The sequence below is a fragment of the Electrophorus electricus genome, chromosome 6, assembly GCF_013358815.1.
Source record: "Electrophorus electricus isolate fEleEle1 chromosome 6, fEleEle1.pri, whole genome shotgun sequence".
In the NCBI taxonomy this organism is placed as follows: Eukaryota; Metazoa; Chordata; class Actinopteri; order Gymnotiformes; family Gymnotidae; genus Electrophorus; species Electrophorus electricus.
The window spans coordinates 3,785,979-3,810,798 of record NC_049540.1 but is presented as its reverse complement, the minus strand read 5'-3'; the positions used below and the strand labels follow the sequence as shown (position 1 = coordinate 3,810,798).

Below are 24,820 nucleotides of genomic sequence, written 5' to 3'. Positions count from 1 at the left end.
TTACTGTCAATCAGAGTGCCTCACACACACACACGTCTCACTCTTTCTTGGTGGGCTGGGGTGGCCCACTGACCCTGACCCCAGCACACCCCTCAATCCCACACCCCTCTGAAAACACCACCGCATCTGACATCACAAACTATCTCTCCTGTGGATCTTCTTTCGGGTTTTCTCATCTGTTCTTCTTTGCTGCTCTTCCCTTCTCTGTGTTTATCTGTCGTCGTCCCCCGTGTGTGTGTGTGTCTGTGCGTGTGTGTGTGTAGGAGTTTATAAGGCATAAGTTGGAAGAGGAGCAGAGACAGTTAGAAATCCTTCAGCAGCAGCTGTTGCAGGAGCAGGCCTTGCTCATGGTAACACACTCTCCTCCTCTCCTCCCTGTTCCTGGTTTTTGTTTTGGGTTTTGCCCCTATCTTCTCTTCCTCTCCTCCTCTAACCTCCATGTGGTCCTGATGTCAGATTCGATGAGTGCCATCTCACAGCAAGCAGTGACGGATTCACCAGGTTTCTGTAGCGCAGGTCTCCAAACTCTGCGGTTCTGGGAGAGTAAGGTGTGCTGAAAACTAGCAAATACTAATGTGACCGAATAGTGTAGGGTTGTCAGTACCATCAACTTTTAGTGTTTTGTCTTTTTGTTTAGAGGTTTTTTTTGTTGTGTTTTTTGTTTTGTTTTCATTTTCTGGGACCAGACCAATATGATACTGCTCTGCAATACCAGGTACTAGTAAATAAGTTCTGTGTGTATTATCTGAGAAGGAAGGTACCCGCTGCTGTTGTAAATCTTATAAAACATAGCACATTAAATGTGAATGAATCCAGAATAACAGATGTGCTGGGAAATCAGTTTCAGCTCTTACAGTTTGTTTGGGGGGACACTTCACATCAAACTACACTATCAGTGGTAACTTAATGTTGCCAATACAGGATCAAGTAATAAAATTACCCGATACCAAACACGACCGATAGTATCGTCGCAGCCCTGAGGTCTTCTGGGAAGGTCTACCTAACCCTGCTCTGTGTGATCAGACAAAAATGTTTTCTCAAAGGAGTCGTTATTGTCAGCAAAGCAGACACACCAAATATAGAACATCGCTGTGGTCTTTAGGCAGGGTGGATTCCGTCGAAAGAAACGATTTGCTCAGGTGGAGTTAGGGAGCCCCTTTTCTAGAGGCTTCCGAAGGCATTTATCATCACCTGGCATTGCACACACACAGACCCTCTGTTTGCAAATGAGACTCATTTGCAAATGGTCTGAGCGAGGGCCTGTGCATCTCCTCCTCTTGGTGTGGGTGTGGGGTTACCTTGTGCATGCAGTGAGCTGTGCACTTGATTTGTGTGCGTGTGCATGTGCACATTTGTGTTCCACAGAGAGTTACGATGTCATTTACAGCAGAAACGCACAGAGTACCTACATGCATGCACATAGAGTCATTGAAGGTTTGCCATTCAAGATTTTGTAAATATTTGTACATTGCAATAACACACTGAAAGTCATTCTGAATTAAGTCAGGGTTCAGAGGTCACAGTTTGAATTCCTTTAACCTGATGTTTTTGCATACTGTGTGTGTGTGTGTGTGTGTGTGTGTAGGAGTATAAGCGTAAGCAGCTGGAGGAGCAGAGACAGTCAGAGCGTCTGCAGCGACAACTCCAGCAGGAGCACGCTTACCTCGTGTCCCTACAACAGCAGCAGCAGCAGCAGCAGCAGCAGGATAAGAAGCCCCTCTACCACTACAGCAAGAACCTGGACAATAACAAGCCGGCCTGGGCCAGAGAGGTGCACCGCACGCACGCACGCACACACACACACACCCTTGATAGGACGGAAGTCTTGGCACAGAAATCCGGTCTTTTCCGATCTGATCTGAATCACTTTTGTACGTGGTCCTGTGACGGAAGGTTAAACAGGTCCTCTGGCTCTTTGGGCCTCCTGTCAAACCCGGGTTCAAGGCCTGGGTAGGCCAGCGGCCTCCAGCCTTCCGCAAAGGCACTAGAACTGGAATTTGCATTTGCTCTGTGGCCACGCAGCTTGAATGCAAAGGGTCAGGTCAGAATCCACGTGGCTTTTTGCCTGGTTGTCTCACAAACATGACGTTTTCTGTCGTTGGTGACTCGGTGTGCACATGTGTGCTGTTTCAAAGGTCAGGAGCGATTAGATTGTAGACAAGTGATCTATGTTATGAATGTGTAGAATTACAGATTGAACGAGTCCTGTAATGTGAATGCAGCTATTACATACATGCTGTCCCACACCCACTCTCACTCAGATCTGTTGGCTCACATGAACAGTATATATAGGCAAGAAAAACTGCAGTGTACTTAAAGATGTACAGTTAAAATAAAAACTGCAGTGTATCACAGAGGTTTTAGAGAGAAACAGGACACTCGAGATGTCCATCAGCTGTGCATGTGTCCTGTTCCCTGGGAAACCTCGCGTACCACATGCCACTTTTACTAACTCTGTCTTTAACTACTTTACACTGCAGTTACCCCTTCTTGAACTTTCTTGAGGTAGGTGTGTGTGTGCACACACACACACACACACACACACTTTGGGAGACCACACTAGCAGCTGTATTGCTGACGCATGCCTTTTCTTCCACATTCTCTCTCTCTCAGGTAGAGGAGCGCAGTAAGCTGAACAGGCAGGGCTCTCCCAAAATCTGTACCACTGTCTCCGACACCAACATCCAATCACGCTCCGACTCGATCAGCCAATCAGGAGCTGTCCAGGCTGCACAGACTCCGCCCATGCAGAGACCTGTCGAACCACAGGGTGGCCAGGGCAAGGTAGGGGTGTGGTTGTGGGTGTGGGTGTGGGTGGGTGTGTGTCTTGTTTTCCTAAACCACTGAGTTACATTTTCCGAATGATTAATGCTGATGAACTTCCCTGAGTATGTTTTTGTCTCTTGGTTAAATAAAAGTTAAGAATAAACCATGTGACATGCAGCAGGGAAACGAGGAGAAGGGCAGGAAGTGTGTGTGTGTGTGTGTGTGTGTGTGTGTGTGTGTGCGCGTGTGTGCATACACTGCAGTGAGGGAGAGCGGAGTGTTCGGATCTGCTGCTTTTCCTCCTTTCTCGTCTGCTCTCTGCTTCTCTTCACTGACTGTCTGCTTCTCTATTTCCTGCGTTTTTCGTCCCTCCTCCCCCCACACCCACGACTGGGCTGCTCCTTCACCTTCGATTCCACGTCCCGTCCCCCCCCCCCCCCCCCCCCCCGGCTGCCTTTTCTGTCCTGCCACTGGTGCCCCCTGCTGGCTGTCCCCGGCAGTTCCAGATGGCGCACCTGGTGCCGCTGAAGCCGTACGCCGCGCCCGTCCCCCGCTCCCAGTCCCTCTGTGACCAGCCCACTAAGACCATGTCCGCCTTCCCCACCCAGGACCCCTCCCCCACCCCCACACCCCGCCCCCTACACTCCCGCGAGCTCGTCCGGCAGAACTCCGACCCCACCTCCGAGAGCCCCGCCCCTCAACAGCGCCCAATGAGGGATGACCACGGACCCTGGATCCGCCTCCCGGAGATTGAGCAGCCTCCAAAAGTGAGAAGTGACTGTGTGAAACTAATAAATAATGCACGTTAGAAAAACACTTGTCAGTTACCGAGAGAAATAACACAGAGAGAAATATGACCACATACTCTCTTTTTTCTCTCTGTTAAAGTATACATTTTATTGCTCTATTTTCTAGATTCCTCAGAGAACAGCGTCTATAGCTACAGCTCTTAACACTAACCTGTCGTCTGGCATCAGACATCCCGTACGAGCCAGGTATTGCTCTGAGAGCGCTCACACAATGCCCATCTCTCCATCTTGCTGGCATTTTAACAGTATGATGAGTTTGGGGCAGCTTTCCCCTGATTTGTGTTGGGAGCCTTTGGTTGGTTAAAAGCAGGAGCTTCCTGTTTGATGGGTGACTGTTAGGCTGTACTCGCTAATTGGCCATTTTTTCATGTCAGTAATCCAGATCTGAGCCGCAATGACCGTTGGGAAAGAGGAGACAGCATGAATCTTATGTCCAACCTGCCTCAGACCGGCTCACTAGAGAGACACCGCATCCTCAGTGAGCGTGTGTGTGTGTGTGTGTGTGTGTGTGTGCGTGCGTGCGTGTGTGTGTGCTGAATCCTGTTCCATTATTATACCTTGGCTGTTTTTGATCTGCTGTTGTGTGTAATATTATATGCTAGTGCTGAATGAGTTGTGAGGTATTTATTTTTGAACTAGTGTATGCTTTGTTTGAAATGTCAATATATTTTGTGTCTGTGTGTGTCTGTGCTGGGGTTTCAGGCTCCTCCAAAATGGACACTTCTCCGATTCTCTCTCACGATGGACGTCACAAACCCGGAGAATCCCGCACCTCCTCCAGACCTAGCAGACCGGCGGTAATCTCACACGCAGGCGCGCACACACACACACACACACACACACACACACACACACACTCGTTTTACAGTCCCTGTAGGGATGTTTCATTGACACAATGATTACCCTAACTACTCACTGCTAACCCTACCCTTACCCTCAGTAACCAAAAGTTAATCGTTTGGCTCCTCTAGTAAAAAAAAAAAAAAAAAAATCAGAAACACTTGTATCCATGGAGACCATCTTACGGTCCTCACAAGGTCAAAAAAGCCAGCTGTTCCTGTCCTAGTGGATGGATACATTTGGCCCAGACAGAGATAAACGCGTGTAAACACCCGGACTCTTCACCAGTGCTGGCGGCGCCTGCTAACTCCACCCCCCTGTTCTCTAACCCTTAATGCTTCTGTGGCTGTCTGTGCTTCTCACCCTGGTTTCTTCTGTGTGCTTCCCTCAACTCTCAGAGCTATAAGAGAGCAATAGGAGAGGTCAGTACCCGTGTGTGTGTGTGTGTGACTGTTTCGTTGTGTGTTTGCATGCTGAAATCTTATTCTGCTAAATGATCTGTGATCAGACGAATGCAATGAACCGGATAAACGCAGTGCCGTGCCCGACCACAGGAGGCAGTAATTGGCTACGTAATGACCACTTAATGAGGTGGGGCGGACGCGGGCAGAGTGCACCTCAGATCGGGGTTAATGACGGCTATTGATTAGCAGCGGCGTGTTATAGAATCTGGTTTGCTGTAAATGCCGTACTTGGGTCAGAAGCTGTGTTGGAGACAGGTTTTGAGTGTAATCCATCAGTGCGGTGACTGGTCCAGAGTCCGTTTTTGCTTCAGGAAACGTGATGAATACAACTGTACAGAGTGTAGGAGTAACCGTAGTGTATGTGTGTGTGCGTGTCAGGACCATGGCCTGTACCCGAAGGAGAGGGTGGAGGAACAGCCCCGGCCACCGGTGAAGGCCAACGACTATTCCTCATCCTCAGAGAGCAGCGAGAGCAGTGAGGAGAGTGAGTGTGGTGAAGGCGCGGAGGAGGAGAGCCCCAGTGACCGGTGCGCGCACATGTGCGCCATGCCTGCAGACGCGCACCATACACACAAACAGTGCAACGTTTTCAGTGTGAGTTTTAACTCGCACCGTTCTCTCCGACGCTCAGACCCCGAGACGCAGATTCCGACTCCATCAACACCATGGTGGTACATGAGGAAGAGGATGGTGAAGGGGGGGAAGAAGATCGGGCCGGAGGATACGGAGACCAGACCATGCTGGTCCAGAGGGTGAGTTTCATGTGTGTGGGGGATGATTACATGTGACTTCACTACATGAGACAACAGGAGAACAGTTATGGTGGGTGTGTGTATTCGTTCGTTCAGACCCCCGAGAAGCGTAACCATAACGGCTACACTAATCTACCTGACGTGGTTCAGCCGTCTCACTCCCCTACTGACTCTGCCTCCCACTCCTCCCCTGGGAAAGACTCCACCTTTGACGTGAGCAACATTTTCTCCCTCTGATTTCTACTTCTTTGGCTTCTATAAGTGAGTTTCATGCATTTGTCTAAATGGCGGACTGACGGGTCATTCAGGCAGTGTTTTGTATTTGCCGTATGAACATTAAATTAACCGTCATTGTTTAACACAGATAGCAGGTTGATTGAGTGTGACTGACTGTAGTATCGATTGCAGTATCAGTCAAGGGGAATGGTCAAAGCATCTGGGAAAACCTCCTTCACCACGTTTGTGGACCTTGGAATGTACCAACCATCCGGGGGGACAGGGGAGAACATGTCTGTGGGAGGTTTGTGGCTGTAATATGAAAGGTTTCTGTGAGGTAGTGCTGTGTGTGAGGGAGCAAAATTCAGCTGATGGAGGTCCATCTCACAGTTAGCTGATATATAAGTGGAGGATGTGGTTTTGTGGCTTTAGCGCACTGAGGATAAAATATTTACCCACACATTCCACACACACACCAGCCACAGAAAACCATCTTTTTCTGTCTCACACACCGCACACGTGCACACACACACACACACACACACATACACAGAAATACAAACATACGCACACTCTTCAATACACTTATTCTTACAGGTTTCAATAAACCATTTGGAGTTCACTTAGTTGTGTCTCTATACTACAGAGTCTATATTAAAAATATATAGTGGTCATAGTCATTCAAATGTAGCACACTTCATAAGTGCATTTGTAAAGTGTGTGTGTGTGTGTGTATAGGTCTGGGTTCGCGGTTTGACCAGCTGAAGCTGGAGGTGAGGAAGGGATCCATGGTTAACGTGAACCCCACAAACACTCGACCTGTGAGTGACACCCCCGAGATCCGCAAGTACAAGAAGAGGTTCAATTCGGAGATCCTCTGCGCTGCACTCTGGGGTAGGAGTGTGTGTGTGTGTGTGTGTGTGTGTGTGTCTGTCTGTCTACGTGCATCTCTTTGCATGTATTCACATAAGTGTGTGTTTCAGGCGTGAACTTGCTAGTAGGAACAGAGAACGGGCTGAAGCTGCTGGACCGCAGTGGTCAGGGGAAGGTCTACCCACTGATCAACTCCCGCAGGTTCCAGCAGATGGATGTGCTCGAGGGTCTAAATCTGCTCATCACCATATCAGGTGCGCACACACACACACACACACACACACACACACACACACACACACACACGTGGCATGCACACAACCATTTACAAGTTAATTCAACTATAATTCATTCAGTACATTCAGCTAGATGTTAAAGGGACACAATGTTCTCCCCTCTCTCTCTCTCTCTCTCTCTCTCTCTCTCTCTCTCTCTCTCTCTCTCTCTCTCTTTCTCTCTCTCCCTCTCTCAGGGAAGAAGAATAAGGTGAGAGTGTATTACCTGGCCTGGCTGAGGAATAAGATCCTCCATAATGACCCGGAGGTGGAGAAGAAGCAAGGCTGGACCACTGTAGGGGAGATGGAGGGCTGCGTGCACTACAAAGTGGGTGAGTGTGCACTACAGAGTCATCACAAAATGCACTGTGGGTAAAGGCGACGATAAGGCAACAGAAAGCAGCAAAGGGTGCGTTGGAGAACTCGGCCTTCGCTATAACGACGTGTGCGTCTTGGCAAGGCTGCTGTTCGAAGTGAGCAGGTGCTAAGCCCTGACCAGGGCAGCGTCCCATCTGTAGGCAGGAGGGGAGAGGGAGGAGCCGAGCTTGCCATGGCAACGCTGGCCAGGGTCAGCTAAGGCTGCACTCCCATAGAACCTCCGCGTTGCGTGGTTTGCGGTGTCTGTCCACTCTGCCACACGTTTCTGCTACAACACAACGATGGCCTGTCACATTTGATAGCTCTGTGTGAAATCGTGTGTGTGTGTTCGTTCGTTCTCAGTGAAATACGAGCGTATTAAGTTTCTGGTGATCGCTCTGAAGAACGCAGTAGAAGTCTATGCGTGGGCCCCGAAACCTTACCACAAGTTCATGGCCTTCAAGGTGAGGATGTCCACATTCTCTCACACACCAGCGTGTCCGCTCCTCTGTCAGGTGTTCCCTCCCCATCTGTCTCTCTCGCATTCTCTCACTTTCTCCCCCTGTGTCACTTTCCCTTTCTCCCCCCAGTCATTCACTGACCTGCCTCATAAGCCTCAGCTGGTTGACCTGACGGTGGAGGAAGGTCAGAGGTTAAAGGTCATCTACGGCTCGAGCGCCGGGTTCCATGCCATCGACGTCGATTCCGGGAACAATTATGACATCTACATTCCGGTCCATGTGAGTTGCTAAGACTTGTAGAACGTCTACCAGTGTAAGTGTATTGGTATTAAACTCCTCCAGCTCTCTCAAATGCCTGCCTCGTTGCCTATGACTGTAATCATGAGCCTAATGTGCATTCTGGTGGCCGCTGGTGGTCATAAGGTGTACTGCAGGCATGCCAACAGGGAAGGAGAGACTGCGGAATTGGATGATGCAACTGTTCTGCAAAGAAAACTGTTAGAAATAATTTGGTTGTGTGTGTGCTTGCAGATACAATCTCAGGTGATGCCGCACGCGATCGTTTTCTTGCCCAGTTCGGATGGCATGGAAATGTTGCTGTGTTACGAGGATGAAGGCGTCTACGTCAACACGTATGGACGCATCATCAAAGACGTGGTCCTGCAGTGGGGAGAGATGCCAACCTCTGTTGGTATGTCAGACACACACACACACATATATGCACAGTCAAATCTGTGGTACGGTGCACATAAATGCATTATGACACCCTTAAAGCCTGTGCCAGTGTCACATGCATCACACAGACACCCCCAAACACCACAGCCATCATCAGCACACCGTGTGGTTTAGTTAGTGAACTGATGAGCTGTAATCTCAGTGAATATGGGAGACATTTATATCATATACCACATAAACATTTACAAACATTTCTAATGTGGCCCTTCTCTCCCTCTCTCTCACACACACGTTCTGTGTGTGTGTGTGTGTGTAGCCCATATCTGTTCAAACCAGATCATGGGCTGGGGAGAGAAGGCCATTGAGATCCGCTCGGTGGAGACAGGCCACCTGGATGGGGTCTTCATGCATAAGAGAGCTCAGAGACTCAAGTTCCTCTGTGAGAGGAATGACAAGGTGTGATATGCATGCACACACATGCACGTGCATGAGTACAAATATTCATATAATGAGTGATCACCCCATATATGAAGTTGTCCCCCTCCCCTAGGTGTTCTTTGCCTCCGTGCGCTCTGGAGGGAGCAGTCAAGTCTACTTCATGACCCTGAACAGAAACTGCATTATGAACTGGTGATGGAGCAGCCACACCATCAGCACTCGCTCACTCAGTTTGCTGTCACTCTCTCTCTCGGTCTCTCTCACACACACACACACACACACACACACACACTCGCACACACTCACTAGATACATAGCCCATGTGCTTTTATACACTTCCTCACTCACCTGCACTCCTGTGTGCTGTGTGCACTCACACACACACACACACACATACACACATACAAAGATCAGAGTATCCATATCCTGAGTGATGTTTTCCTCTACTCCCAACTCTGAGCCTGTTGTACAGAGCCTGTGTGTGTGTGTGTGTGTGTGTGTGTGTGCGCACGTGCACCCTTGCTATCTGAGCTGTAGCGAAGCTTACTTTCCACTTCAGACAGAGCGGCATCCTCTTCATCGCTTAACCTTCATCGCAGGATTCCAACTCGTCTGCTCTCTGCTCAAGACGGAGCCTTATTTCAACATTCCAAATGTATGACAAGACAAGGGTGGAAAATAAGCAGAAGCAGAGCTGTGTGTGTCCAGGGGGGTGATCCATGTGTGTGAGAGAGCCTGCAGCAGCTGCACAAAACGGCAGAAAAAAACTTGACCTTATTGCAGTGGTCGTTGCACCCCCTGTGGTCTGGAGTGGTACTGCAGCATCTGTAATTTTCCATTCTCCTACATACTGTATAGTGCAGTAGCCTGGTTGTTTACATTTACAGGTTGCAAAAATCAGTTATTTTACTCTTTTTCATTCGAATGAGCAGATCGGAGTATAGTTCGAAGAAATCTCACTATCAGTTTCCATATATTTTATTTTTTTTTGCTGGTTCACTTTTATTACGTTCACTCTCTGCTGTACAGATAAGAACCGGACAGACATCGCCGAGAAGATGCCGGACTGTTCCGCAGTTCTCTAGCTCACCATAGTGACTGCTTACAAAACCAGAACCTAGCACTGCGCTTTTCAATTGTAGAACACAGAAATGTAACCACTATTAAGCTCCTGTGCAACCTAGCGCTCCAGAACCACGTTCATGTCCTCCCCCTTTCTCTGTCAGAAGTTCCAGTATATCTTGGGCAGTTTGATATTCTCTGTATGTATAGGTATTTGCTATTATTCCTACTTTAATAATCTGTATCTGGCTGTTCTATTGCAGTGTGTGATGTGTCTGTGCTGTGTTCTTGTTTGAAGCTCCACTAAGAGAGGAGCTCCCTTAACCAGCAGGGCCGCTGGCTCAGGGAGATGAGCTGACATTTATTTTTTGAATTTTTTTTGTCGTTTGCTTACTTTTCATTTTTAGTTTGGCAGCAGAAATGTTTAGTTCACTTGTGAGTATTTGCCATATTCAAATGAACCCTTTGCGACAAGCTTTGTAAGACCGGTACGTTTGGGGCGTGTTTAGAGTCAAACACTCACAACAAGCTCACAACTGCGCTATGCATTTCTGGTGTCAAAATGGCTCCCTGCTTTGAGATTCAGCCTTATGGGAAATGTAGTTTCTTAGATTTTGGAGGCATCACTCTGCAGTGTATCAGGGATGTAGTGCGCCGTTTGGCTGGATCGCTCATTTCTCTTTTAAACCCCTCTTTGGATATAGTTTTATTAGTTAAAAGATGTTCTGTATGGGAGTGTGTATGTTTGTACTATTGGGGTTTTTTTTTAGACCTTTTACTTGCTTTTTGTGCATGTGTGAGAGTGTAGGCGTGTGAGGTGGTACTGTAACCTACAGTGTGGTCCAAAGCAATAGCAGAATGGCGATGGAGCCTGGGTGGGCTCTGCACTCGTGTGTGTGTGTGTGTGTGTGTGTGTGTGTGTGTGTGTGTGTGTGTGTGTGTGTGTGTGAGATACTGTCAGACCTGAAATCATCTGAATTACATATACCCCCATTTCTTTTGCTAGCAGTCTACTGTGGATCGCAACTGACAATAACCTGCTGTCTAATTGTTTCTTTTGCTTAGAAAGCCTGTTTGGTTGTTCAGCTGAATTCTGTAAACAAAACATCACCAAAAAATCATATTACCTGTTGCTAGCAGAAGGATGACTATATGAAAAAGCACTTGATGGGCTAAAAGCCAAATGAAAAGGATTCGTGTGAGTGTACCCCATTGTTGCACTTTGCCCTCTGGTAGAGTTGTTTTGAGAGAGAGGTGGGCTCAGATAAGCTGATTCCTTCTGCCAGGGACGTGCGGGATGCCCTGCACAGACGTGGAACCCCCAGAGGAGCCGCGTGGCAAAACGTTGGTACACCCTGCGGTCTTCAGAGTCTGAAAGCTCCGGGCTGGATAGAGTCCCTGTGGCACTGCTTCCTTTCCCATCTGCTTTGGAACTCTGCAGTCTCGTTGGAGGTGTTCAGTGTCACGCACGCACAAACCCCCGTTAGATCTCTCCTGCTTGGTTTGGTTTTTCCCATTGCTCTTGAATGGCGTCAGAGGCTAACACAGGCCCACAGCATGTTGTTCTGCCTCTCTGTCCTTGTTGTTTTGCATGCACACTTGCACCTAATAACCCACTCCTATCTCTCACGCACGCATGCATGCTGCATCAGATGCATTCTCATGGTTCGTCACTTGCACTCACTCATTGGTATTTACAGCTGTGTTGTTCCAAACTGCCATGTTTACCATTATAGCAGTGCCTTGAAGTGGGGTTTGTGCGTGCGTGCATGTGCATACGTGTCTTGGAGTGGGGTTTTTTGCATGCATGTGTGTGCGTGCACATGCGTGTCTTGGAGTGGGGTTTTGCATGTGCGCGTGTGTATATGCATGCGTGACTTAGAGTGGAATATTTTGTGTGCGCGCGCGCATGCACGTGCATCTCGGAGCGGGGTTTTTGTGCGTGTGCACACATGCATGTCTTAGTAAGGGATGCCATACCATGTTCTGAAAGTTTTCTAACCTGACTCAACCACCCACTCCACCTCCACCCCCATGTATAACAGTTCAGGGAAGGACAAATCATAGCTCCTGACATGACAAAGGAATCCCGGTGCAATCAGAAATGTTTCAAGAAAGTGCCCTTAAATCTGATAGTAGCCAGGACCCTCTGGTGCCCCAGTGCGTTTTGGCGTGGTTCTCCATTTTTAAGCCTGATACTGTTGCTTGGGGCGACTGCAGCGAGGTGGGCAGCGCCTCTGTTGTTGGTATGGATGGCATCTTCCTGCAGAGGCCCAGACACAGTTTGGGTTGCCATGGTGAGGACCTGGCTCCGTGTATTGTGAGCCAACAGTCTCCCAGTGCTTCAAGCTCGTGGTTCGCAAGGTCCGTGATGGCCATGATTGGGTAAGCCACGTTGGCCATCTGATTGGGTAAGCTGTTGGATGGCTATGTTTGTGTACACATGGCAGTGTGCAATGTAATGAAGAAGCTATTACAAAGATGATAAATGGCTTAAGATAGATAGATAGAATTATATAAATGTTTTGGGTGCCTATTTGCGATGGAATCAAAAATTAATATATCGCTGTATAATTATTTTATTACATAGATATATGTACATGTATATCACAAGAGTTTAATGAATGTAACCTTCAGTTCAACAGATTTATTGTGTGTAACAGTTGTACTGGCCTAATATTATAAGCACAATGTATATTTCTGCTTTAGCTGTGAGAGCTGTACATCCGGCTGAATCACTTCAGTGGGGAGTTGGGCTGTTGTCTGTCTCCTGTCTCGTCTCTCTCTCTCTCTGCCCCCCTCGTTGTTCTCTGCGAGTTTTATAAAAGAGTGAGCGTGGGTGTGTGTATGTGTGAATAGGAGAGCTATTTTTGATCCGAGTATGTACTGTTCGCAGTGCCCTGAGCGGGAGGGAGGGATGCGGAGGAGGGTGTACAGAAGACCAGGACGTGTGGACTCAGTCAGGGAACATGGCAGGGTACTTGCACATGCTGGTGTCCTCCTGACCCAAGTCCCAACGCCCTGGCCCCACTGATACCATTCCCTCCAGTGCAACACGCCCCAGAAGAGGGACCACACGTTCACAAAGGTGGTGACCAGTGGTGGTCAACAGCGTGTGGTGAATGGCCTCTAAGTTTGGAGGGGACGTGGGTGTCACGTGGATGCCGTCGTATGGCTTGTGATCAGCTGGACAATTTTGATGAATAGAAGCCAAGCTCAGTCACATGCCTTCGGGAACTGAAGCAGTGTTGGTGAATCTTTAAACAGATCACAGTTTGGAAGGGCAGTTTGACAAAATGAATTTGTTCAGCCTGCACATTTAATGGGAGGGGGCGGGGCTGCACAGCTTTCGTGTAGTTTATGACCCACAGCAGCTGTGTCCAGCTGTGTAGTGGTCACAGAGATTGAGTCTTGACTAAAACAGAATTGTATCTAAAAAATAAAATTCAAGTTATCTGACTTACCAGTTCTAAAACACTACAAGCCACAAAACTCCTCCTACACTATTAGCCATTTAATAAACAAACAAACATTTCTCCAACAAACACGGGCAATAAGATCAGCTGGTTCTTGTAGACTCTCCCTGGGGCTGCCCTGATGAACTGTCAGGTATGTGTCAGTGACCAGGGGTCATATGTGGCGCACACAAGTCATGCAGTTCCATGCACTGTGCTTGTGTCTGTGGGGCATGGAGCTCTCATTTAAAGGCCTTTATGTGCTGCTGTTGATACATTCATCCACTCCATATGCTATTAGCACTTAGCTAACCAGTGGTATTATTAGTGACAGTAAACCCCTGGCTGATTTTTCTTTTTCTTTTTTATATTTACAGTAAATAAAAACTGAAATTTGTGGGTGGGGTGGATTTCTCTCCTTTGCTTTTGTTAAAAGGTCTTTATGATTGTGGTAACCAAGAGAGGTAAAGGGTAACATGAAGTCTCAAAGTTGATCTCCTCTGTGATGGGTTCAGATTATTTACTTCTCTCTTACTCCCCTCCTCTGAGTACATTCTTGTTTTAAGAAAAAATAGATGTTTCAGAAATGTATTTTTCCGTGTTTACGTTGATGGTAGATTTGAGATTACTTTAATGAACCGATGGTTTTCAGTTTTCAGAGTGTGCTGGATGAACTCATGCATCTGTAATGTCTTAATACAAGATTGTTTGAAAATTAAAAACAACTTGATCTCAGTTTGGTCTCTCCTTTTTTGGTGTAATCCAATTTATTGCCTAGTTTTGCAAATATTTAACAGAATTCAGTTATTTCCAAAGCATTTTTGTCAACTTTTATTCATTTTCCTTACAGTGTTATCTGAGGCACACGGGGAAAACATGAACAAAATAAGCATTTTTAAAAATTAAAAATATAAACCAAAAAAAAAAAAAACCCCATTAAAACAAAAAACATTTACTTGTACAATATATGCCAGAGGAAGCCTATCAAACCACGAACTACAGCAGTGTTGATTTCAGACCACTAAGATGTTGTGGTATGTTGGGAGAGCCTACCAAGATCATCTTCAGCGTCTTCCTCTTCCTCAGTGCTTCCATCTTAGTTTGTAAAACACACTTCAGACACGCCTACACTGAAAACCTGCTTCTGAGAACAGTGGAAAATACAACATAAAAAATCGAAAAGAAACAGTACCAAAGTCTTCTCTCTGTCTCCTTGGAGGACAAGAGTCTGTGTCCATCTTAAAAAATGACGTGTGTAGTTATCGGCTGTGTTTATGTTCAAATAAACATACATTTTTAAAAATACGAGTCCAAATGAGAGAAGTTGGACACCAAATACCCTTTCCTCTCCAAACATGTTTTTGTCAATTAGTATGAGTCTATGTGTATATTCTACATTGTGTTGAAAGACTCCCCTGCAAACATAACTGGAGCAAGTGTGTGTGTGTGCGTGTGTGCCTGTGTGAGTCAGACGTGGATAGTTTAGGTATAAAGAGCAAATGCCCTTCCCAAGATTTTGTTCTGAACATCTGGGTTTGCTAAGTGGACTTCATCAGTGAAATCAACTTGCAGGACATTTACTTTTTGAACTTAAAACTTGTACACCTCCTGTGTGTGTGTGTGTGTGTGTGTGTGTGTGTGTGTGTGTGTGTGTGTGTGTTTAGCTCCACTGGGCCAATCCTGCATACACTGTTACTGGCAACATGTATATAAAGCGATGTCATTGTAAATCCATACCTAGCTGGCATTATATATTTATATATTATGTACAATATGCTTGTGTTTGTGCATGTGAACGTGTTGGTGTTTGTCGTATGTACAATAAAATAGGCATATAGCATGTGCTGAAGGGTGTGATGTGAATAAAGTGATAAATAGGGGGGTGTGTGTGTGTGTGTGTGTGTGCGTGTGCGGTCAGTTCCATATCTTGAGGAAGCTATCCCAGGAGCCAGTGCACACTGCCATGCCGTCGTCAGTCACGCCCAGACAGCTCACACGGTTGTCATGTCCTGCCAACACTCCTGAGGAGGAGAGAACCAGATCCAGTGGTTTATACCCCGCTCAGCACTGGCAGGACCAAAACCGATGCTTCATATCGCGCTTGCCACTCGGACACGTTCAGGACTCAAGAGTACAACTTGGCACCGACATGACCCGCTAGCACTCTCGGGGTTCACTGTAACTAAATGTGTCTTTGGTCTACATACCACCTGCTCATGAACTCTTCATTTCTGTCCCGAGGTCAAAGGTGAAGGGTCAGTGGGCTAGACCCATTTTCAACAATGGCCAGTTACCCCCTTGCCAATCACGCCACCCTTGCTAGGTTTCCCTCATGCTTCTTCCCCCTCGCCACCCCGACAGGGGCTCGCCTGGGACCTACCCGCGCGGTCTCCCTTCATGGCGTCCCAGATGTTGCAGTTGAAGTCATCGTAGCCGGCTAGCAGAAGGCGGCCCGAACGCGAGAAGGCCACAGAGGTGATGCCACAGATGATGTTGTCGTGCGAGTAGAGGCCCAGCTCCTGGTCAGCCCGGAGGTCAAACAGGCGACACGTGGCGTCGTCGGAGCCGGTGGCGAAAGCACTGCCGCTGGGGAAGAACTGAAGAGGGGGGAGGGGGTCATTTCCACAACACAGCTGATGTGTTACAGTACTGGTCCTATGGAGCTTCAGCTAGTCCTAAAGCAGGATATCTCAGTCACTGGAATAACTGAACCAAAAGTGAACACTGCCCAGTAGACATGTTCTTTATGTCTCCTGCACATGGACAATTTCGACTTAAGATATTCAGCTAACAGGACCCCTGCTTGGTTACTGGCCCCTCCGGGCCCCGGGGGCCCACTCACGCAGACGGCGTTGATGTCGGACTCGTGGCCTGTGAACGTCTGTCTGCACATGCTGTCCCGCATGTCCCAGAGCTTAATGGAGGCATCGCAGGCACCCGACACGAACGTCCTAGAGTCCGGGCTCAGCGACAGGCTCATGACGTCACCCGTGTGTCCCGAGAACAGTGTGGTCTGCTGGCCTGTCTCGATGTCCCACAGGGCACTGAGACACACACACACACACACACACACACACACACACACACACACACACACACACACACACACACACAAAAAAAAAAAAAGCTTGAAGATAATTTACATGTACTGATGTGAAGTGTCTACAGGAGCTCAATGAAACTGGAGTGATTATTGTTAACGTGACTAATTAGGATGAACCTTATCATGAAAACTTCACATACCAAAAAAAACAACAACTCAGAAAAATAAGCTCCACACAACCACGGAGTTGTTCCTGAGAGAGGAGTGCCCGAGTTAAAGTAGGATAAGGTAGCCAACAGCTGTGTGGGTAAAAGAGAAGGCGAGGAGAGGAACGGCCAGACGCACCAGGTGGTGTCTCCTGAACTAGTGATGATCTGATTGTCATCTATGAAGCGACAGCAGGAGAGGTAACCTGCACAGCACACACAGGAAAACACACCCTGCTGAACTGAACATAGCCAAGACTGTAGTGCAATGAATAATTTTGTGTGTGCGAGCACGGACCCGTGTGTCCAGGGAGCTCACGGCTCACACGGACGTTGCCTTCGCGGGTCTTCAGGCTGTAGATGGAACAGATGTTGTCCAGGCCACCGCAAGCCACGAAGTTGCCCGACGGGGCGTACGCACACGTCATCACCCATGACGACCGCAGCGGGATCGCATGGATCTGACCAATCAGGTGTGTTCATTCAGTTCAGCTTAACTGTCTCATACAGTATGCACTGGTGCAGAAGGAAACCCTGCAGCGTTGGAATATCTGCAGCCTGACACAAATAAACTCTCGACAAGTATTATACCATCATTGTAGGCTTTTCATTCAATGGCTACGTTCAATATTTGCGTAACTGTTATAACCAAAATGTCCAGATTGGCCCCAGAAAGTGAATTGCTTGTGTCATATTTACATTTACACCATTTAGCAGATACAGTTGTCCGGACAGTCTTACAGAAGAACTTATTTGTTTCAGTGGAAGAGATCCTTATACTAGTATACCAGTCTACTGAGTCTACTGACACCATTAATAGCCAGAACCATGTCAGAGGGAAACCACACAAAAAAAGAGCAGTTCTTTGTTTGTAGAGAAGTGAAGGAATGCGGAAGTGTAAGGACCGTTCAGGTGCTTGCTTGAGGAGGCGGGTCTTTAGTCTGCAATCGAAGGCAGCAAGAGACTCTGATGTACAGCCAGGTAGTGGAAGGTCATTCCACCACCGGGGTACTGGTACAGGAAAGAGTTTGAAGGGGTGGGTCGACTCATGCTGTGCTAGAAGCGCGAAGCCTGTGAAATCTGCTAGGATAAATTCTGTGAGTAGATGACAAAGCGCTTTTGTAAGTCGCTCTGGATATGAGCATCTGCTAAATGATGCAAATGTACATGTCGATGTGTGAGTTTGTAGGCATTTTTCTGTGTTGGGTGACGTTACCTTATTCGTGGTGTAGCTATCCCAGATGATGAGTTTTCCATCTTGTGAAGCACTGACCAGGAGCCTGAGAGGAAGAGATAACTTCAGAGGAACCAGCAAGAAAACCCTGACTTCAGATGTATTTTGACGGTGCAAAGATCACTCACTGAATAAAGACGGAATTACAGCTAATGGAATTACAGCTGATCATAGGTAACCAACTTATGACAATGGCACAAAAATGATCCAGAAAGCCTGCAGGCATTGATCACATGGGCCTGTGGGTGAGGGGGGTGGGGGTGGGGTCAAGGGCGTGGGCAAGGGTGGGATGGGACAGGGTCAATGGTAGGATGGGGGCGGGGTCAGGCATGTGTTCTACCTGGAGTCGGAGCCCCAGTGCATGGCGTAGATTTTAGCTAAGTGGCCACGCAGAGTACGCCTCGTCCGCATCTGAATTCTGCCTACCGGGTCCAGCCCTGCCGTTATCTACACACACAGATTAGATACCTTTTTAATAAACCTCTGCCTCCTCCTCCTAAAGTCCTTGTTTGTGTGAATAAATGTTTTACCTGAGTAAGGGTTGAGTCTCCGCATGCTTTCCTCGCATCCTGCAAAAGACAGTAATAGATCATTTAGAATCCTACACCACACACACACACACAAATACACACACATAGTATTATCTGAGCTACGAGGTCATTCGCAGCATAGCATGAGGATTGTGCACCCATTACTAAACTAGGAGATAGTATTAAGGTTCTGTTCTGGACCTTTATTCTGAGAGGTCCGAGTGCTGAGATATTCTGAGAATCCTTATCAGTAAGTGAGTTATACGACACTGCAGTCATTTCTAGAACGCAGATATTCTGAGGGTGCTCAGTAGGTAAGTTGTATGTTGACTCTTAGTAATTAAGTTACGAGACCTGTTAAAGTAGAAATATGTTTAGAACACTCAATAATGGAGCTATGAGATGCTCAGCAATTGAGTTACATGATGAGAATAGTCTGGAATTATGAGGTATGTGCTGACAGCAACTGAGTTCATGTTGACTGCTCAGTGAGTGAGTTATGAGGTATGGGCAGAATAGTTAGTCTTGAGGTTGCCTGATACTCTGGAATTATCCTGAATTTCAAGAAGGCTCAGTAAGTTAAATCAGAAATTACACGGTATTGTGAGGACACTCAGTAATTGCGTGGTATTGTGAGGACACTCAGTAATTGCTTGGTGTTGTGAGGACACTCAGTAATTGCGTGGTACTGTGAGGACACTCAGTAATTGCGTGGTATTGTGAGGACACTCAGTAATTGCTTGGTATTGTGAGGACACTCAGTAATTGCTTGGTATTGTGAGGACACTCAGTAATTGCGTGGTATAGTGAGGACACTCAGTAATTGCGTGGTATTGTGAGGACACTCAGTAATTGCGTGGTATTGTGAGGACACTCAGTAATTGCGTGGTATTGTGAGGACACTCAGTAATTGCGTGGTATAGCAAGGACACTCAGTAATTGCGTGGTATAGCGAGGACACTCAGTAATTGCGTGGTATTGTGAGGACACTCAGTAATTGCGTGGTATAGCGAGGACACTCAGTAATTGCGTGGTATTGTGAGGACACTCAGTAATTGCGTGGTATTGTGAGGACACTCAGTAATTGCGTGGTACTGTGAGGACACTCAGTAATTGCGTGGTACTGTGAGGACACTCAGTAATTGCGTGGTACTGTGAGGACACTCAGTAATTGCGTGGTACTGTGAGGACACTCAGTAATTGCGTGGTATTGTGAGGACACTCAGTAATTGCTTGGTATTGTGAGGACACTCAGTAATTGCTTGGTATTGTGAGGACACTCAGTAATTGCGTGGTATAGTGAGGACACTCAGTAATTGCGTGGTATTGTGAGGACACTCAGTAATTGCGTGGTATTGTGAGGACACTCAGTAATTGCGTGGTATTGTGAGGACACTCAGTAATTGCGTGGTATAGCGAGGACACTCAGTAATTGCGTGGTATTGTGAGGACACTCAGTAATTGCGTGGTATAGCGAGGACACTCAGTAATTGCGTGGTATAGCGAGGACACTCAGTAATTGCGTGGTATTGTGAGGACACTCAGTAATTGCGTGGTATTGTGAGGACATTCTTACTCGTATCTGGTTCTTCAGCTGCTCAGCCTCCTGCCGAAGCTGCTCCAGCTCACTCATCTTGGAATGCCCTTTGACCTTTAACCGGAGCCACTCTCTCAGTGACCTGTTAGATCATAAAACATGTCACAGTAACTGGATGTGCCATTAGTATCTACCATTAGGCACAAAGAATATAACAATTCAGTACTGCATAGATGTGGTTCTAAGTTGCTCAAACACCTAAATTCATCTTGAAATCAACAAGAACAGGCTATTGAAGGAATTCGTCATCATTCTACTTATTTCATTATTGTTTTTTCAAACCAACTAAATACTGACAAATATCTCAACATAAAATGGTTTCAACTACATAAAAAACGTTCAAACATCTCCATAAATCTAGAATACGATGTATTAATTTATGTATTTATTAATGCTTTATGAATATTGTATTCATACTCTCATCATAACCAGTTCAGAACTGTTAACTGATCTGAAGCATAATTTGTGTGGGGCAAGCAAGGTCACCTTAATCTCTAATCTTCTGTAAACTGGGTCAGATTGTAATCCAATACCTCCAGTGATCCAGGGGCAACCTGCAGGGTCCAAACAAGATTAGGATTATTACACAACCATACACAGATGATTAAAAAAAACCAAAACACTGTGATTATGTGTGTATGTCTGTGTGAGAAAGTGAGAAGGAAGAGATTGACAAATTATCCATTCAGGTTGCCTGTATTGCAAACCATTATAAAATATTCATTACACATACATCGGTCACTCTCATATATATATATATATATATATATATTTTTTTTTTTTTTTCTCATATATATATATATATATATATATATATATATATATATATATATATATACACAGAGAGAGAGAGAGAGAGCGATTGATGATTTCATTATACTGCATGTTTTTTTGCTCATCTCCAGTCAAACAAATTTCTCATAAATATATACAAATTAGATTACTTGTTTGCATGTTTGTGGGCACTGTCAAATACAGCACAAATCTTCACCAATCAACAGTAGTCTTGCATACAGTGAATGGCCCAGATTTGCATATTCCCCGTTAGGAGTTGCACGGTCTCCTGTGAGAGTTGCATGAGTACTCAGAGAGCCTGCTCCTCCTTTGCATTAGAGCTTTGCATTTATAAAAGAACCTAGGAAACACTGTAATGGACCAATTACTGGGCTTTCCTTTAACGAACAGGCTGAGGACCAGCCCAGATCCTTCAGCACACTGGGACATAACTGTCACACAATGGCAGTTAACAGGAATTGCCTGCTTTCTTGCAACTTAACCACAACATCCCCAGTGGTCATTTCTGAACCCACTCAACCAATCCACACACACATAATGCAGAGTGATGCAGCTGAAATTCAGCAATTAGTGTCGAGTCCCAAAGAGACCCGCATAGAAAGCAAACCACTCACAACAGGAGCACAAAGACGGAGCTTAAAGTGGCATAACTACACCTGTCTCTCTCCCTGTCTGTCTCTGTCTCTCTCTCTCTCACACACACACACACACACACACACACACACACACACGTTTGTTCCCTTCATGTCTTTTAAGCTCTGATCTCGTCTAAAACGTCTAATGAAGTCCAGTGCTAATCATTCCTCCCACCCGCAAAGGGGCCTGACAAATAAATCCACTGAATATGTTCAGATGAAACATGGACATTGCTTCCAGGTAAACTGCTGTGTTTCCCGGAGCCCTGTGTAGTCTAGACTGCATTATTTTAACAACTCAAGGCAATATGTATTTTATTTAATCCGTGTGAGCTGGTCTGATATATTGGGACTCCTTTTCTTTATTTATCGGCGAGGCGCGCCACTGTCGCCCACTGCAAACGATTGAACAAGTGAACGATTTCAAATCATGGCCTAAAACCGATCATTTTCTGAATGATTTACGATACCTAGAAACCCTGAAGCAATCGGCGCCAGAAAAACGCGGTTTAAAAACAGCTTTAACGCTACGGAGTTCAGGTACTGTAGTGATTTATACAAATAAAACTGTAAATGCGGTTAAAATCAAAAGCGTCGGAGTCCAATATTTCAGAAAAGAACCTTTACAAAACTGACCAATGCCGGGTTCGGAACCAAAAAGATGTAGATAAGCGAGACGCCTACAGGATCCATACTGGCGCTCCTGTCGCAATCACAAGGCTGTGAGAACCACAGTTACCCCCGCCTGTTTTAGACCAGAGGGCACTAGTGCTGCCTCTGCGCCTCGGCTATTCCACATGTTGAAACAGGATGTTCGTCTCACCGCAACGTGACATTGCCTTTACGGATACGTGTCCAGATCTGAATTGAGATCACCATTGCCCTACTCCTTGACCACTGCCGTGTTTCCGGGCAAATGTTTAACGTTACAACCCAGTACGGTATACCATGTCAGGGTGGTAAAATCCTCCGGCTACACCGTAGCGAAAATGACAGCCTGGCCCCACCCCTACCGTTTCATGACATGCACATTCTGTCGGCATTTAATGGCGAAGGGAGCGAGAAATGGGAGCAAAATCAACAAAAACGAACGCGGACCGTCTTAATGTTAAACACGCAGGCTGACATGTACTTAAACAGTTTCAAGAATTGTAAAAATGGCGGAGCGTCCGTAACAAGTTGATACGAATCAACGATGTGAGAAGCCCGCTTCTTTCGAGCATCAGGAAGCTTCTACCCAGGCGGAGATAAAACTGCGGAACGCCGCAAAATAGCTAGCTGGGGTTGACTGGGCTGGATGGCCCCAGGAATGGGGTTCTGGCCCCTCGGTTTTTCCTAATGCAAGCTTCATGTATGCTCCAAAAAGCACAAGCTCAGGGCTGCAGACGCGTGAAGCAAGGCCGTAGTGTCTCCTCCATCTGATGGCTCAGGGCTGCATAACCCTGTCACAAACATACGGCATTTTAGGAGACCTGGGGGTGGGGAACAAGCCTAATGTGCGATGACTAATATCGTTATCCGTTTCAGACCCAATTTGCAACCATCCTTGACAGAAACATTACTTAATGGAATCGTTTATTGTTGTGTTCAGTGTACACAAGAAGAAGACGACGCGGTTTTGTGTAGTGTAGCCGAGCCTGCAGGGAGCCCGTTCACCTTCTGGGGGGTTTACATTATCGCTTGGAAATGTGAGCGACAGCCGTGCATACTGATATAGCTTACATCGTATTTTATCGAAGAATACCTGTTTGTTAACCTCCCGGAGCTCCTTCGGTCTCAGCGCAGGAAGACTAGCTGGGAGAAATGTTTTGAGGGGGTTGAGGAAGTGATACAGTCCGAAATCTTCTTTTAGAAAGTATTTAGAATTGAATAGACATAATGTCAGTTTTCTCGAAGCGACTGGTTCCTCTTCTGGAATAGGCCTGTGATATATAACGCATTAAAAAGACCTCAAAATGAGGCACACAGACCGCATTTCTCCAACCGACGGGACATTTACAAAAAGATGGGAGAAAACTGCAGCCGACCTATTTCTGTGTCTTCTTACTCTTTCTTTCCTCTGCGAAAACCTGAGTCTTGCAGTCTTGAGATTTGATTGCACACACGCACACACATACAGAAAAAAAAATGTCTTAGGGCACGAAACGAGACTCGGGGAGAAGTCCGAACACGGGAGACCTCTCCGGTAAATGAAATGCGCTCTCGGTTGGCTTTCTGCTGTTTGACGTGATCCTCGTTTCCTCCGTCCCTTCCTTCCTTCCCCCCGCGCTGGTGCTCGCCCTCCTCCCTGTACGCCTTTTTTCGCTTCGATATGACCGTCGCCTCCTCGTCCAAAATGAATTATTAAATTAATTGCGAAACAAAATAAATTGCCGTGACTCAAATTAGAAAGCAAACGCGAGCGACTTGGCTATCTTGCCGGTGGAGCATACGAGCCGCCCATCAGTTCAAATGTGTTACAAACTAAATGAATACTGAAAACTAAAAGCCTACTCGACTTTCGAGTATAAATCACACACACGGGTATTTATTATATGATTTAAATAACGTGCTATCAGTCCGTTATCCAGCCAGTCCCTTATGAAATCGTTAGGTCTGAGCCAGAAAAACGTAACATTTCATATGCAAGATTGTACCACACCCATTTCATAGACTGTACCATTACCAATCTCGCCTTTAAACAAGGGAAGAGCTGGATATTTGGGGTTAATAAAAGTCCCATTTGGAGCAAGCTTAACTTTCAGGCAGCCATGCGATCGATGTGGATAAAGATTCATTGGCGACGAACTAATAAAATGGCTTTATTTAACAGAAAGCATGTTCATGCCAAGTATCTAAAATAACATCTTTAATACTAACATTACAGAACACTTAGCCCGCTTTTAGTGTAGCACACACAAGCCTACGTTAAACCTGAACACGGGAAAACAACTAATAAGCTTTACAAGTTCCAATATCTTCACACAGATTCTGGTGTTAATTAAAATTCTTTTACTGTGGAGTGCTGTGGGCCTGTGCCTTTCCTCTCTCGAGAAACCGCCACCCAAAGGACACACATTCCTAATTACACCTGGTATAATTAGACGCCAACACCCCCTCCCCAGCCGTCTGTCTGTCTCTCTGTCTATGTATGTGGACTATTATATGTTATTATTTTCATTATTTTTCTTACTTCCATCTTAAAGAATTATAATTATATATACAGTAAAAATACAATAACTAGCCCATCTACTGCTAATATAAATATATGCTTAGTGACTTGTCAAGGTAACAATCAAGGGGTCTCTTTTTAAAAGTCACAGGTGGGGGTGAGCAGATTAAAGTTACGTGAATAAAA

General features: G+C 46.3%; 2 protein-coding genes across 10 annotated transcripts in view; one reads left to right on the top strand and one right to left on the bottom strand.

Moving 5' to 3' along the window:
• The window catches only part of mink1 (misshapen-like kinase 1), a 26,287-nt gene extending 15,263 nt beyond the window's left edge, over positions 1–11,024 (top strand). For 2 of the 8 annotated variants that reach the window (XM_035527233.1, XM_035527232.1), the window contains exons 13-32: positions 264–350; positions 1,586–1,771; positions 2,614–2,784; positions 3,267–3,533; positions 3,682–3,761; positions 3,950–4,053; positions 4,278–4,372; positions 4,814–4,837; positions 5,258–5,406; positions 5,511–5,631; positions 5,728–5,844; positions 6,040–6,151; positions 6,586–6,741; positions 6,831–6,974; positions 7,193–7,327; positions 7,716–7,816; positions 7,943–8,092; positions 8,345–8,504; positions 8,805–8,944; positions 9,039–11,024. In XM_035527233.1, coding sequence (XP_035383126.1) covers positions 264–350; positions 1,586–1,771; positions 2,614–2,784; positions 3,267–3,533; positions 3,682–3,761; positions 3,950–4,053; positions 4,278–4,372; positions 4,814–4,837; positions 5,258–5,406; positions 5,511–5,631; positions 5,728–5,844; positions 6,040–6,151; positions 6,586–6,741; positions 6,831–6,974; positions 7,193–7,327; positions 7,716–7,816; positions 7,943–8,092; positions 8,345–8,504; positions 8,805–8,944; positions 9,039–9,122 — 2,583 coding nt within the window. In that variant the 3' untranslated portion in view covers positions 9,123–11,024. Of the gene's footprint in view, positions 1–263; positions 351–1,585; positions 1,772–2,613; positions 2,785–3,266; positions 3,534–3,681; positions 3,762–3,949; positions 4,054–4,277; positions 4,373–4,813; positions 4,838–5,257; positions 5,419–5,510; positions 5,632–5,727; positions 5,845–6,039; positions 6,152–6,585; positions 6,742–6,830; positions 6,975–7,192; positions 7,328–7,715; positions 7,817–7,942; positions 8,093–8,344; positions 8,505–8,804; positions 8,945–9,038 lie in introns of all 8 variants that reach the window. The other 6 variants (XM_035527235.1, XM_035527234.1, XM_035527238.1 and 3 more) reach the window with 4 other exon arrangements.
• Positions 11,025–14,250: 3,226 nt separating this feature from the next.
• gnb2 (guanine nucleotide binding protein (G protein), beta polypeptide 2) lies at positions 14,251–24,097 on the bottom strand. 2 transcript variants are annotated; one of them, XM_027025190.2, is made up of 11 exons: positions 23,228–24,097; positions 20,540–20,607; positions 20,033–20,135; positions 18,457–18,495; positions 18,267–18,373; positions 17,909–17,972; positions 16,991–17,153; positions 16,832–16,898; positions 16,286–16,487; positions 15,824–16,040; positions 14,251–15,464 (listed from the first exon to the last, which is right to left on the bottom strand). In XM_027025190.2, exons 3-11 carry the CDS (start codon positions 20,087–20,089, stop codon positions 15,358–15,360), a joined length of 1,023 nt encoding a protein of 340 aa, XP_026880991.2. In that variant the 5' UTR covers positions 20,090–20,135; positions 20,540–20,607; positions 23,228–24,097; the 3' UTR covers positions 14,251–15,357. The 2 variants fall into 2 exon arrangements, with proteins under 2 accessions (XP_026880991.2, XP_026880992.2); XM_027025191.2 differs by lacking the exon at positions 23,228–24,097 and adding an exon at positions 22,307–22,591.
• Positions 24,098–24,820: the final 723 nt, after the last annotated feature.

Excerpts from the sequence above, each read along its gene's own strand:
- gnb2 (XM_027025190.2), bottom strand. The coding sequence starts at position 20,089 with ATGAGTGAGCTGGAGCAGCTTCGGCAGGAGGCTGAGCAGCTGAAGAAC. Across the intron at positions 16,488-16,831 it reads AGTTCAGGAGACACCACCTG|TGCCCTGTGGGACATCGAGA; the intron begins GTGCGTCTGGCC and ends TGTGTGTCTCAG. Across the intron at positions 16,041-16,285 it reads CCGACATCAACGCCGTCTGC|TTCTTCCCCAGCGGCAGTGC; the intron begins GTGAGTGGGCCC and ends CCCCCTCTTCAG.